At 34.5% G+C, this 13,561-nt stretch overlaps 2 protein-coding genes across 2 annotated transcripts in view; one reads left to right on the top strand and one right to left on the bottom strand.

Annotated features, from left to right (window-relative positions):
- Positions 1–13,561, bottom strand: part of PPAT (phosphoribosyl pyrophosphate amidotransferase) — a 34,715-nt gene that overhangs the window by 2,773 nt on the left and 18,381 nt on the right. Inside the window, exons 2-10 of the mRNA XM_014857820.3 lie at positions 9,138–9,204; positions 8,312–8,518; positions 6,449–6,561; positions 6,200–6,345; positions 5,340–5,412; positions 4,620–4,771; positions 4,089–4,216; positions 2,638–2,859; positions 1,066–1,186 (exon numbers count right to left, since the gene is read on the bottom strand). Coding sequence (XP_014713306.1) covers positions 1,066–1,186; positions 2,638–2,859; positions 4,089–4,216; positions 4,620–4,771; positions 5,340–5,412; positions 6,200–6,345; positions 6,449–6,561; positions 8,312–8,518; positions 9,138–9,204 — 1,229 coding nt within the window. The remainder of the gene's footprint in view (positions 1–1,065; positions 1,187–2,637; positions 2,860–4,088; positions 4,217–4,619; positions 4,772–5,339; positions 5,413–6,199; positions 6,346–6,448; positions 6,562–8,311; positions 8,519–9,137; positions 9,205–13,561) is intronic.
- The window catches only part of PAICS (phosphoribosylaminoimidazole carboxylase and phosphoribosylaminoimidazolesuccinocarboxamide synthase), a 45,771-nt gene continuing 41,960 nt past the window's right edge, over positions 9,751–13,561 (top strand). The window contains exon 1 of the mRNA XM_070505808.1: positions 9,751–11,190. Within this exon, the coding sequence (XP_070361909.1) occupies positions 10,809–11,190 (382 nt within the window). The 5' untranslated portion in view covers positions 9,751–10,808. The remainder of the gene's footprint in view (positions 11,191–13,561) is intronic.

The raw sequence follows: 13,561 nt of genomic DNA, 5'->3' as shown, positions 1-13,561 counted from the left end.
TTCTTGATTAAGAAAATAAATTTTGACGTCAGGAAGATCTGGGTTCAAATTTAAGCTCAAGGTCACTTACTTTTCCTAAGTCTACGTTTTCATCTGTAAGACAAGGGAAGCACTGCCTAATTGTAGAGTTTTTGTGATGTTACTACAATAATACAGATATATTCCTGGCAAAGAGTAAGTGCCCAAAATATGATATCAATTGGGTGATATTCAAATTATTTTAAGTGGTAAGCCACTGGCAGGACCAGTCAAAAGAAACACGAGCCATAAACAACCAGTGTGGAGGTAGCGAGGCACACTGGCTGGACATTTACGTGATATTTAAATAGTTTATACCTCACCAGAATTCGAAAGGCAAATGTCTTATCCAGGATAAGCTAGATCTCCAAGTCTCTTGACCTCATTATTAAAGGTAAGCTGCATAAGCTTTTTACTTTTTGATTTTTATCCACATCTAAATTATTCTATTAGAACCTGTGGTAAAATTGTCTTTGTTTTTCTTGGGATTTGACCTTTGGGAGACCTGGAAAGCCTTTCTTTTCCTCTGATCTCACCTTGGCCTAGCTCTCCAACAACAGCCCTTACTGTGGTGTCTATACACACTAGGCACTCTCACTATTCAGAATAGTGTTCAATATCTGCTCAACATATTATAACATCTACTTTTTTTTTTTTTTTTCAGGAAGATTAGCCCTGAGCTAACTGCTACCAATCCTCCTCTTTTTGCTGAGAAAGACAGGTCCTGAGCTAACATCCATGCCCATCTTCCTTTACTTTATATGTGGGACACCTGCTACAGCATGGCTTGATGAGCGGTACCATGTCTGCACCCGGGATCCAAACTGGCGAACCCTGGGCCGCCGAAGTGGAAAGTGCGAACTTTAACCGCTGCATCCCCGGCCAGCCCCTATAACATCTACTTTTAAGAAACACTGAACACTATTTTTTATTAAAATAAATAAAATAAAAATTTCTTTACAATTATTGAAAGTGTAAAGACTGAGAAGCTTTGGATTTTCTCTATTAATAAACAAAGATAAAGTTTATAGAAATTTTAATACCTACCTAGATATTCTGCAAGATGCTCAAATTCTGGTTTATTGGCAATAAGCTCTTCTTTTGTTGGTATGTTTATTCCCATGAAGCACGGATACCTAATTGGCGGTGAAGCTACTCGAATGTGTACCTTGGAAAGAAATCATTTCACACATTCATTATTTTGACATTCACTGTATGAATAATTTTGTTACATTCTGACACAGACAAATGCAACATAAAATTGTTTTACAGAATACTTAATAAGAACATATGGGTAATAAAGCAAACTACAAAATTTCTTTCATTGAATAATAGGTGAAAAAGAGTCCTGGAAAATCATGTGGTGTACATATATAACTCCAGTGTTGAGTCAGAAATACTTTTAGAATTAATTCATTACCAAGAATCCTACTTGAGCAGCCTGCTCTAGTCTCCAAAGTATCCTGGACAAGAATTTCAAAATGTCAGCCAGTTGTAAAGAGTTCCTTTTACAAAGCTGCCCATTGTTTCCTTCTGTCATTTATGAATGAGGAACTTTCTTCTGATGTCTTATTTCTTATTTAATGACTTATATTCCTAGGACCACCTTCATTTTCTCTTCTAACACTTGAGTGGCACTTTTGCCTACCTCTTATTTTACCCTTTTAAAAAGAAAACTATGATCTACCATGATATAACAAAAATCTTACTGCTATAAAGAGCTATTTTTCTCTACTATTATTTTCCACCTTTTGTCAAGGTACATTTACAGGGCTATAATACATGTCTACATTTACTTTTTACTTTTCTTATACTAGCAAAGATTTTCCCAGTCTTCATAACTATAGCTTTTAATGGCAGAATCACATTCCATCATACTGATGTATCAAGGTACTACACTGTGTCCTATTGGTAGATATATAAACCATCTCCATTTCTTTCGTTTGTTTTTGTCTATTCTTTTTACTATTGTAATAGATGTTGAATGTAACTTTACATCTCTGTTTTTATTACATTATTTTCACAGAATTCCAAAGAGATTATAATGATAATCACAGTCATAAAAAAGCCTAGAAAATCACAATCATAATTATTTTTGAATTTTTTAAATAGACCGTCATACTGCTTTCCATACCACTTTCTCCTACAATTTTCTTTTTAAATCCGCTCAACTATTAGTTGCAAATTACATCTCACTTCTGTAATCTGAATTACTGAAATATTTAGAGTTAGAGTAAGCTTTGAGATTTAAGACTATAACCTAATGTGTCATATTTATTACATCAGGATTGGTTCCATACCTTCAAAAAGAGAAAGTAATAAATACTTTACAAATTTAAAAAGTATTCTATTTTGTGTTTTTAAAATTAATTTTATAAAAATTTTAAGTTTTTAAATTGAACTTTTTAATCTATTACGGACTAAATTCAGTAGGTAGTTTAAAAGTGGCTATCAGATGTTTTCCAAGTTGCTGCAGTTATTCCTAAACCAACTTGGTTTGAAAAATGTCAATTTATTATATTGAACTATTTTCATTCATTTCATACTGAATTGCAATTTTTATGCCTGTATCATATTGTTATTTATTGGTGCTTTAGGATATGTTTTAATATTACTTACCTCTTTTGCACCAGATTCTTTGAGCAATTTGATTATGGGTGAGATCGTATTGCCTCTCACAATTGAATCATCTACAAGAACAATTCTTTTGTCTTTGAAGTTGTCTGACAATACTCCAAATTTTTTTGCAACACCAAGTTGTCTTAACCTCATGTTTGGCTGAATGAAGGTTCTTCCTACATACCGGTTTTTACACAGCACCTCCACATAGGGAAGCCCACACTGATAGAGAAGAAATAAAAGGACAATGAGTGGTAATATACAGAGAACTCTAGGTTCCTATTTTCTCTAGGTCATACTTCCATTATAATATATATGTATAAAATTTAAATGTAGTTGTTATTCTGAACTCTCCATCATCACATTACAATTTTCCTTCACTACTTAAACCATAGGGGAAAAAAGGCAAAAAGAAAAATCATTGAAAGTAATATATCAAATTAATTTTGCTACAATTTGTAATGCTTCTCTCTTATACATTATTTCTCTATCCTGGAAGAGAACACTAAACACATGAAGACACGACAAAGAATATATCACTGTCAGAAAAATTCACATATTTAAAAATTATCAGCAAGAAATGAATTAAAACCAGTAGGCTAAGGAGATGCTTTTTGAGAGATGAGGTGATTTATTCATCTTTCAAGGTAATACTTCTCTAAAATGTGTGCATACTATTTCTTTTAAAAATTAATTAAACTAAATTCTCCAACATGGTGAATGTTGGGTATTATACCCTAGAATCACTTATAACCTACCTGGTTACAAAAAGCAAAATTAAGCATAGTACTAAGAACATTATACCAAATGAACATAAATGGCTTTATTATCACTCATACTCAGTAGGGTACAAATATACCAGTGGCTTGTGAGGGTACTTCAAGAAGCAGGTTTTAATAATAAGTAAATATTACCACTAAATTCTTTTTTTTTTTAAAGATTGGCACCTGAGCTAACATCTGTTGCCAATCATTTTTTTTCCCTTTTCTCCTCCCCCCGAAAGCCCCCCAGTACATAGTTGTATATTCTAGTTGTAGGTCCTTCTGGCTCTGCCATGTGGGATGCCACCTCAGCATGGCTTGATGAGCTGTGCTGGGTCTGAGCCCAGGATGCAAACCAGCAAAACCCTGGGTTGCCAAAGCAGGGTGTGCGAACCTAACCACTTGGCCACGGGGCCAGCTGCACCACTAAATTCTATATACTACATGCATGATGTTATCTTTTTAAAACAAAGAGGATCATTCTACTAGCCTCTGGGTGAACCTTTCTGTGGACTCTACTAAAATAATGCCACTGAATGAAAAGGCTGGAAAATAAGCAACTAAGTAACTCTTATAAAGGAAGCAACCTTTTTTTTCCCTTACAATAAATTGAGATTCCCTTTATATCCAAGGATTTCTAATTCCACTGGCAGAAGAACAATTCACTGTGTGTTAATTGAAAGAAAATACCTTTCCTGCATAACCAAGAGCAGCGGGTGTAGCAGATTCCGGAACGGTGCTAACCAAATCTGCATCCACAGGTGCTTCAATTGCCAGCTGCTGACCACAACGGTATCTTACTGTATAAACCATTTGGTCTGGAATGTTTTAAAAAGGAAATAGATTATTTTTACTTAGTATAAAACATAGCATAATATCACTATTGTAAGAAACTAGCTTGTTAAAACTCTATAGATTGAGTAAAAAAAGTAAGACATACAAAAACACTAAAATGGAAATACAAAACTGGGGAATTCACTATTTTAAAAAAATTGACCTTAATACAGATCTGAAAATCATAATCCTTACTTCTAAAAGAAAAACAAAATCCAAGAGTCAGATGAAAGGGAAAAATAGCAATCTTATGACTTGCAGGCTCAGTCCCATATCCACAACATATAACTATGTGCCTTCAAAAAGCTAGGTGAGCCTTTGGGCCAAGAACCACCATGTTTCAATGAGATAAATAACAGGTTTTACAGTTAAAGATATTTTACTTACTTTCAAATATACTATCTGGTCTTGCAAAATAAACATATTCAAAAATACAAAAAGCCATTGGGTTTCCTTCAGATCTTGGTATAATATCAAGAGTTTGGACATTATGTCTGGATATTTCCACAATTTCTCCAGGCAAGACTTCACGGTAATATCTTGGAAAACAATGTTAAAGAAAGAAGACTTTAAACAAAGCAGTCCTTAAGTTTGATAATAATGTCTATTATAAAGTACACAGAGTTCTTCCCTTATAAAGGAAAACGGTTAAGTTTAATATAAAGTTTCCAGATGGCTTAAAAAATAAAAAATTAATATTCCTTTAGCAGAAATTTTTGTAAATCTGTTACCCTCTAAATTCTAATTTAGAATTTTTTTAAAATCCCTAAGTTTTACTCATTTTTGAAAGAATAAAGGCTAAAGAGAACATTTTTAGCCTGGCTTAAATTTTTCAATCATAACTATTCTGTTTTGAGGAGATTCTTCCTTTTTAAAGTAAGTCTCAAGGTATTTTGGAAGCAAGATGCCAGTTTCAGAATTAGAAAGTATTACTGGAACTTTAAATTTAAAGTCAGTACTACTGCTGACCACAATGTACAAAGGAAATTGCATTTATAAATATGTCTCCTTGCAGACATCAGAAAGAAAACTTTTATATGAAAATTAAAAAAAAAAAAATTTTATCGATGTGGGAAAAGCTAATATGCTGAGTGAGATAAAACTTACCTTGCACCAATAGATAAAAAGCTACAAGATTCTGAAGATACCACCCATCCTTCGGTTTCTGAAGACTTTTTCTCTACAAATCACAAGACAATTCAGTTAATGGATTCAAGGAATTTTAAAAGAGGCTACCTATTTCAAGAGAACAGTTAAATACCAAACAGATAAACAAAAAAGCTCACAGAACATCCATTTCTATGACTTTAAGAGCACATGGATCCTCCTTTGACTTGAGCCAAAGATAAAATTAATGATCCCAGGATTCCTTCAAACATTATGATTCCATGGCTCTAATAAGACATCTGATCAGTGAAAAAGAAAATGACTGAAATCATACTACACAAATGAAAAAGCTGGGCAAAGGCTATGAATAGGCAATTCAGACAGGACAAAATAGGGATGGTTCATTAAATATATTAAAAGTAGCTCATCTTCAGAAATACTCAAGGAAATGTATTTTTAAAACTAAGTATTTTCTGGGGCCGGCCCCATGGCCGAGTGGTTGAGTTCTCATGCTCTGCTTTGGTGGCCCAGGGTTTTGCTGGTTCAGATCCTGGGCGCTGACGTGGCACCCCTTGTCGGGCCATGCTGAGGCGATGTCCCACATACCACAACTGGAAGGACCCACAGCTAAGATATACAACTATGTGCCACGGGGATTTCGGGAGAAAAAGCAGAAAAAAAAAAAGAAGATTGATAACAGTTGTTAGCTCAGGTGCCAATCTTTAAAACTAAGTATTTTCTTTTACCTACTCCCTTCTCACTCCTAAGCTTCCTATACCTAAAGCTTTCAGAGCATGCCAACAGTAGGACAAGGACTTGCAAAAGCATTATGAAATTATAGTCCATCTGAAGTTCATTACCTTTATCATTTATATCAGATATAGGAATAAGACGACCAATGCATAGAGGACGATTTCCATAAGGATCTCGTACTGCATAAATAACATCTCTGTGCATTATAAGCAGGGAGTATGCTGTAGGCGCTTCCTTCATTAAGTTTTTAATCCTGGAATTAATTAAATAATTGAATGAATAATTTCAGTTATAAACACATGCGAGGTAAACTCTCATTTACCAGAGCCTCAAGTTTAGCCTAGTTTTACAATTACCTTGCTACCCAGTCTGGGGTGTCATCTTGTTCCTGAGGTGGGGTATATGCCAGTAACTGGGTAATCATTTCGCTATCAGAACTTGTTGACAGACCAATACCATGGCGCAGAAGCTATTTAGAAGGGAGAAAAGTGTAACTATTAGAGGGTAAGCTCTACCTCACCCCTTGCCCAATAGCCCACCACAATAGAAAGAGATCAGGCATTGTGTGGATGCTCAGTTATGAAAATCCCGAATTCTACAAATGGTATGTATATATAATAATGGAGAACCGCTGCTGGAGGCAATGGGAAGTCTCTGAAGGTTTTCAAGCAGGAAAAAAAGAGGGGCTTCAGGAGGTATATATAGAAAAGCTTTTGAAAACTAACTTTGAACGAACGTAGACCCACAATGGGGAGGGAGGTGGCAGAGAAGGCATGAGGACTGGGGATTGTGGTTCTAATTTTTTCAGCTACTGACATTCCTGATAAATACAACACACTCCCACAAGAGTGGCACACTACAATGGGGACAGTCAAGCCAGGTTTGTTGGTGATAGTGACGGTGGCTACCCATCCTCACTGATTATCACTGATAGAGTAGAAGAAAGGAATTGATGGTATTGAACCACTAAATGTAGGAGATGTAACAAAAACTGCTTGAGTGCAGTCTAGGATGATTACGAGGTTCAGAGCAAGACTGACCAGGACAAGGGCATCACTACTGACATGCACAGGCTGAGCTTAAACTGATGCTAGAACATTTTCAGTAGGCAGCTAAATGCGTAGAGATGAAGTCTAGCATCTGGGTAAGAGGTTATGTCTAGAAATAATGAGCTAGGCATTGTTTGGAATTGAACTTTCAGTGGTTATCTCTAAGTGGTGAGTTAAGTAATTTTTACTTCCTATTTATACTTTTTTGATTGCCTGAATTAAAAAAAAATTTGTTTTTCATTTAGGAGCAGAAAAGTATATTGATGGTCATTATAATGCCAGACCCTAAGAAAGGCACAGGACAAAGCTCTGGGAAATAACTAAAGCTAGAGTCAAAAATAGGACAAAAAAAAAGGGAGGACAATGAGTGGTACAGAAGCATGGGTTTTAGATATTTTCCATCAACCAATTCACAACCTTCTGACTCCTATAACTATTTATCCCATGTGAAATGCCTGGTTCTAGGATGCTAAGTGGATAATAGGTGTTACCATTCCATTACTAAATATCACCTGAGGTTTTTATTTCTGAGGTTACCAAATCAAGATTGAAATCTAATGAAGTGAAGAAACTTGGCATCCACGAATGAATGGCAAGAATAGATAAATAAGAACTTATCAAGAATACAAAGATACTAAGTAGTTAAAAAAAAAAGGAAGATGAAATGATGGTAGAAGTCAAAGGCACAAATTAACACAGAAAGCTCGAAATAACATGCTATGAACAAAAGAGACTATAAGTAAACTCTCTTTGCCCTTTCCTCAGGCTCTGTTTCCTGTAATTGTTTCCAAATCACTTTTTCTTATATGTATCACCTTTGAGTTTATATTCCATTTTCTTCTTATGCTTTGAACATAGGGACAAAGTTAAAGGGACAGCAAAAATCCATAAACGCTAATTTCTCTGTGCTTCTAGTAGCAACCGTAAATCAATGTTTCTACGTCTCTACTCTAAAGCAGTGTCTCAGAATCACCTTAGTAGCATATTTAAATGACCACTCAGCACCCTCCCACCCCAGATTCTGGGGTAGTATCTTAGAATCTATAGTTGTGACAACTATTCCAGGTATTTCTGATAGAGTTAGATAACAGGTGACGACAATTAGAAAACATTCTTTACAGATTCATTAATTTATCCCAATCATGAGAAAAGCATTAAAAAAAAACTTACCTTTCTCCTTAATTGAGCAGCATTTATCAATTCGCCATTATGTGCCACAGCTATCTTCCCATGAAGTGTTTCAACAACAAAGGGCTGACAATTTTCTAATTCACAGTTTCCAGTAGTGGCATACCTTGTGTGTCCAATTCCAAGATTTGAAATATATAATTTCTTCAAATTGTCTTCAGTAAAGACGTGATTTACAAGACCCATTCCCTTGCAAAGTGAAAGTAAAAGCTCGTCTTAGAAAAAAATAGACTAGTAGCACTAGTGAGTAGAGGCTTTTCTAGGAATCTGCTCAGGCAATCCCAAATTAGACAATGCATTTCACTTCTCTGTGCTTCAGAATTCTAACCTTAAGGGGGAAAAAAACCCTAACTTAATTGTAATAACTGTGCAGCATTTAAAAAAAGTTTGTGAGGTGAAATTCACCTAGCATAAAATAAAATTAACCTTTTTAAAGTAAGCAATTTAGTGGCATTTAATACAGTCAACATTGAAATGCTTGTTTTATGAGATATTTTCCATTAAAACATTGAGGAACAGACGTACTAAGAGATAAAATTTGTCAAATGTAATAAACTAAATTATTTGCATTTTAAAAATTCAAAGTGTTAATTATTCAAATAAACGACCTGTTTGAGTGAGTCAGTCTAGCAAACTATCACTGGAAAAAAAATGCATCCTAATTTGACAAGTGGAAACAGCTGATCCAAAGAGCATTGCTTCTAAATGAAAATTATTTATTCAAATTTCCTTCCCTCATCCTCATACACTAATTATCATCTGGTTATGGTTATCGTTATAATCAACATTATTTTATGTTCAAATATACCTTGTGTGTTTTGAATGTTGGTACTGAATTCCCATCACTGGTCACAATACCAGCACTCTCCTGACCCCTGTGAATATAAAAAGGTATCAACTGTTAAATATACTCCATTGATAAGTTTCTTAATGAACTTTATGAAACATACTTTTCTTCAAAGCATCCATGAACTTAATCTGACAACACATTAAATGCTACTAGTACTAGTGACACTTCCCATGACGATGATGATGTCAATTAGCAACAGCAGCACATATTGTCAGAGTTCTAATATGCCAGGCACTGTCCTAAGCATTTACACGAATGCTCTAACTTATTAGGCTTTCACAAAAATCCAACGAAGTAGGTACCATGATTACCATTCTTATTTACAGATGACACTAAAGAAACAAATTAAATAACTTACCCAATGTCACACAGAGAGCGGTGGCACAGCCGAGATTAGAACTTCTGCTTCTAACCTCCATTCTATGTGACCTCTAATAAGGTTGAGTATGTAAATGACTAAGTAGATATAAACAAAAATCTTGAAATAGCAGGTAAAATGCTTAGTTGTGGTACTGGAATTATGAACAAAATTTATTTATGATTTTTTTCTTTTTTTTTTGTTTTTCTGCACTTTCCAAATTTTCTCCAACGAATACCTATGACTTCTGTTATCAGAAAAAAATAAATGCTGCTTCTTAAAAACCCTAAGCTGATCAGGTACTCTGTATCTTGTTTTCTGCATTAGTATTTTAGGTGACGATACAGAGGAGAAAGCCAAAAGCTAGGCTGGAGGTAGGGTAACACATGGTTAAGACTTAGAGGATCTGCACCACTGTGGAGTATAAACTCAAACGATAAAGGTTTCAATTGCTCAACAATTTTTAATTCTGAACAAGGATTATAAATACTAGACGTTTATTAACAAATTTTTGTTCCAAAGAACATATATGAAGGTAGAAATAAAAAGTAAATCTTTACCATATATGTGTGTATGTGTTAATTAATACATTGATTTATTTGGTAAAAAAGATCTTTTTCAAAATTACATATTATAATTGTTTAGGCATTTAATTAACAAGAAAAACTATACCACTAAATGGACTTGCAAAGTAAAACTCTAAAAAATTAAAATTGAAATGATTTTAGTAAATTATCACTGCATTAAATACTATGCTGAAAATAGCTTTGCATAATACTATATACCCTATAAGACTGAACAGGGTTTCTTTATTTAGTGAAATGATGTGGTCTTTAAGTCAACCGATGCTAGAAGACTAAGCAATTTATATCAGAGGAAAAAGAAAATTAATGTTAGTTATAAACCTTATGGCAGAAAGAACCTCAGCCAACCATTTCCAAACAATTTTTAAAAAATCAACAATCATTTAGTAAACCAGAGTAAATTATGTAAGAAAATAAACAAAAAAAACGGTTCTTTCCCTTTTGTCTCAAAGGTAATTTTTCCTTAAAGCTAAAATTAATAACGTTAGGAATCACTCAGGTCCAGGCTTCTTTAATCACAAAGCCTGCTTATTTGGCAGTTTCTCAAGTTACTCCCCTCAAGGCAGCTTGAACCAGTTAAACTAGATCCTTTCAGCTCTCTGGAGCTTATTGACAACCAGCCGTCTGGTTTCCTAGGAAACAAAACCTTGGCTAGAAATAGTGAATCATTTCCAGGTCACTTTCAACATGGAGAGTGGAGCAGGAAAGCACTGGACTCAGGAAGAGGTTAAGGCTTTGCTAAGTGTCTGGGCAGAAAAAAATATACGAAAACAACTCTATGGAACACTGAGAAATAAAGGAATATTTATTTATATTGCTAAAAGGCTACAAGCATTAGGAGTATACAGAGATTGGAAACAGTGCCGGGCAAAGTATAAAAATCTCAAATATGAATACAGAACAGTTAAACATGCACACAACTCTGGAGACAGCTCTAAAACTATGAAGTTTTTCCACGATTTGGATGCAATCCTGCAGTATGAACCTGCCTCACAATTAACAGAGGAAGATGCAAATGGCAGGTGCCTAGCAACGCTGAGCCAAAGTACAGCCCCAGAGACCACTGAAGGTAAAAAGAAAAAGTACCGTTCTTTTGTTTTTACCTAACAAACTGTAAGAGTACAGGACTTCCGAGTCCATATGATAAATAAAGCATGAAATATGAAGGTTGAGAAAAACAAGTGACTTCTTATGCTATTTTGCACAAGGTAAAAATTAATTTACAAAGGGTTAAATACCACTACTTTTAAAATCTGTAAAATACAGAAAAAGCACACTAAAATGACACTTACTGCTAATGCCAACTGCTCCTTACGCATGTCTGATATGTTTTTGGAAAATGGACTGGGTTCTGAAAATATTTTAGGTTTTAATTTTATAAGAGTGGCAAAAAAAAAAATATATATATATATATATGTGTCACTCAACTGTTGTTTTCCCACAGTTCCAAAAAAGACAGAACTTTCTGCTCTGTATTAATGTTGCCATTTTCCTAAGTTTATAAATAAAAGTGCTAAAATACTAAGAACTGATAACTTCTTCACTACCTGTTTGGAAGAAGAGCTCCATTTTAACTGTAAGTAAAACAAAAACAGATTTGATAGATTCAATGACAGATGATAAAATAAAGTTCTTGACCTGCTGTGTTGTTCAGCCCAACACTACTTATACAGAATTTGCTCACTGTCTGCAGGAGCCGAATGCATCACTAGGCAAAGTGGGGAAACGAATGGTTAGATTTCTCCCATAGCCAAGTCTTACAGATGTTATTTTTAAGAGAAAGTTGTTCAATTCAAAATCTGTAATATCTACTGTCTGTGTACAACATGTGCAAAGCACTGAGCTACATGCATTCAGAGATGTGTAACCTCAGAAAGGACGGAACTATAAATAAACGTTAACACCCAAGAGAAAACAGTACATAGTATAATAAGGGTGCCAAATGAGAAGGACGTTAAGATGACAGAGATAACAGTTGGGTTAACTTGGGTTATCTGAACTTTGAGTTTAAAGCTCAATAATAAATCATTTGGTAAAAAATCCACCCCACTTACACACTCCCTTTATATTTGTGATACTATACCAAAGTCTGAGAAAGCTTAGCAGTCACTACCAAGTTAAAAAGCAATTACATTATTTTATTTAATTAATCACCCTGCACTCTTCATTATTTAAATGCTTAAATACTGATTAATGATAAGTAAATCACTCAGCTTCTAGAAGGCCTTGATTTTAACCAGAGGTTGGTGTAATGAAGATGTGGGTGCTAATAACTCTACTTCTTAACAAGATCTTCTAGCCCTTGCAGGTACCCCCATGGCTCCAAACTCCCCAGTTTCACTCATAAGCAGAGGGCCCATAATTACAACGTAACCACGTATGTTTAAGGTATCTGGAACTCCCAATTCTAAAACCAAACTTTGTTCTCCCATCAAAATTGATCTTCCCACAAATCGCTTCCACTTCAGTATCACAGTATTTCTGATCACTTCAACAGAAATGTTTGAGATATCCTTGACCTTTGGTGAGTCACTAAGTCCTTAAAAAACCTACTGACATGTTTCATAAATTTTCCCCTCTGCTCCATTCTCAATACCACCATCCTGAACTTCACCATCTACCACAAGGAATATTAAGATAACCCCTTAACTGGTCTCTCTAGTTTCCAGCTCCTTTCCACACATCTTCCACAACACTAGTGGTGGTTGTTTTTTAACTTATTAAAATTATAAAATTACAAGCACATTGGCATTTTGTTTACATTAAAAATAATCTTTAAATTATACCCAGAATTAATCGTAATTTAGGACTAAATGTTACTTTTAATGGCTCCATAACATTTAATTGCGTGCATATACTAGAGTTTAGGTCTTTGACCATCTTATACAAATGATGTGCAATCAATACCTTTGTCTATATTTAACACTATTACTTCGGGATAGACTATCAGAAGTTCAATTACTGGTCAAGGGGGTATGATTACTTTGAAACATAATGCTAACATATCTGCCTTCCAAAAGAATTGTACTTCACTAACAATGAGAATGCTTCTTTTATAGAACCTTGTCATGCAAGACTAACGGATGGGGTAGGAGGGGAAGACACTTTGCTAATTTAATCAATGATGGAGTAGGCTAATTTAATAAATGTCTACAATAGTGTATGCAATCAATAACTTTTTACTTTGTATTTGTTTAATTACTAGTGGTATGGAACATTTTTTCTATAATATTTATTCACTTTTATATGAATTGACTGTTCATGTCAACTGAGGCCTCAGAAATCTGCATGATCTCTTTTGCCTTACGATTTTGCATGATTTTTATTTCACCAACAAAATCCAAAAGGTTTTAATGTAATCAAATAGTTTATTTTCTAAGGCTTAGAAAGCCCTCCCTTCTCCAGGTCTAATTCATTTATAAGGTCTACTGGTTTTTCTA

This window comes from Equus asinus, chromosome 3 (genome assembly GCF_041296235.1).
Source record: "Equus asinus isolate D_3611 breed Donkey chromosome 3, EquAss-T2T_v2, whole genome shotgun sequence".
Lineage (NCBI taxonomy): Eukaryota > Metazoa > Chordata > Mammalia > Perissodactyla > Equidae > Equus > Equus asinus.
Note: the sequence above shows the minus strand (reverse complement) of the source record. Positions and strands in the feature narration are given on the sequence as shown.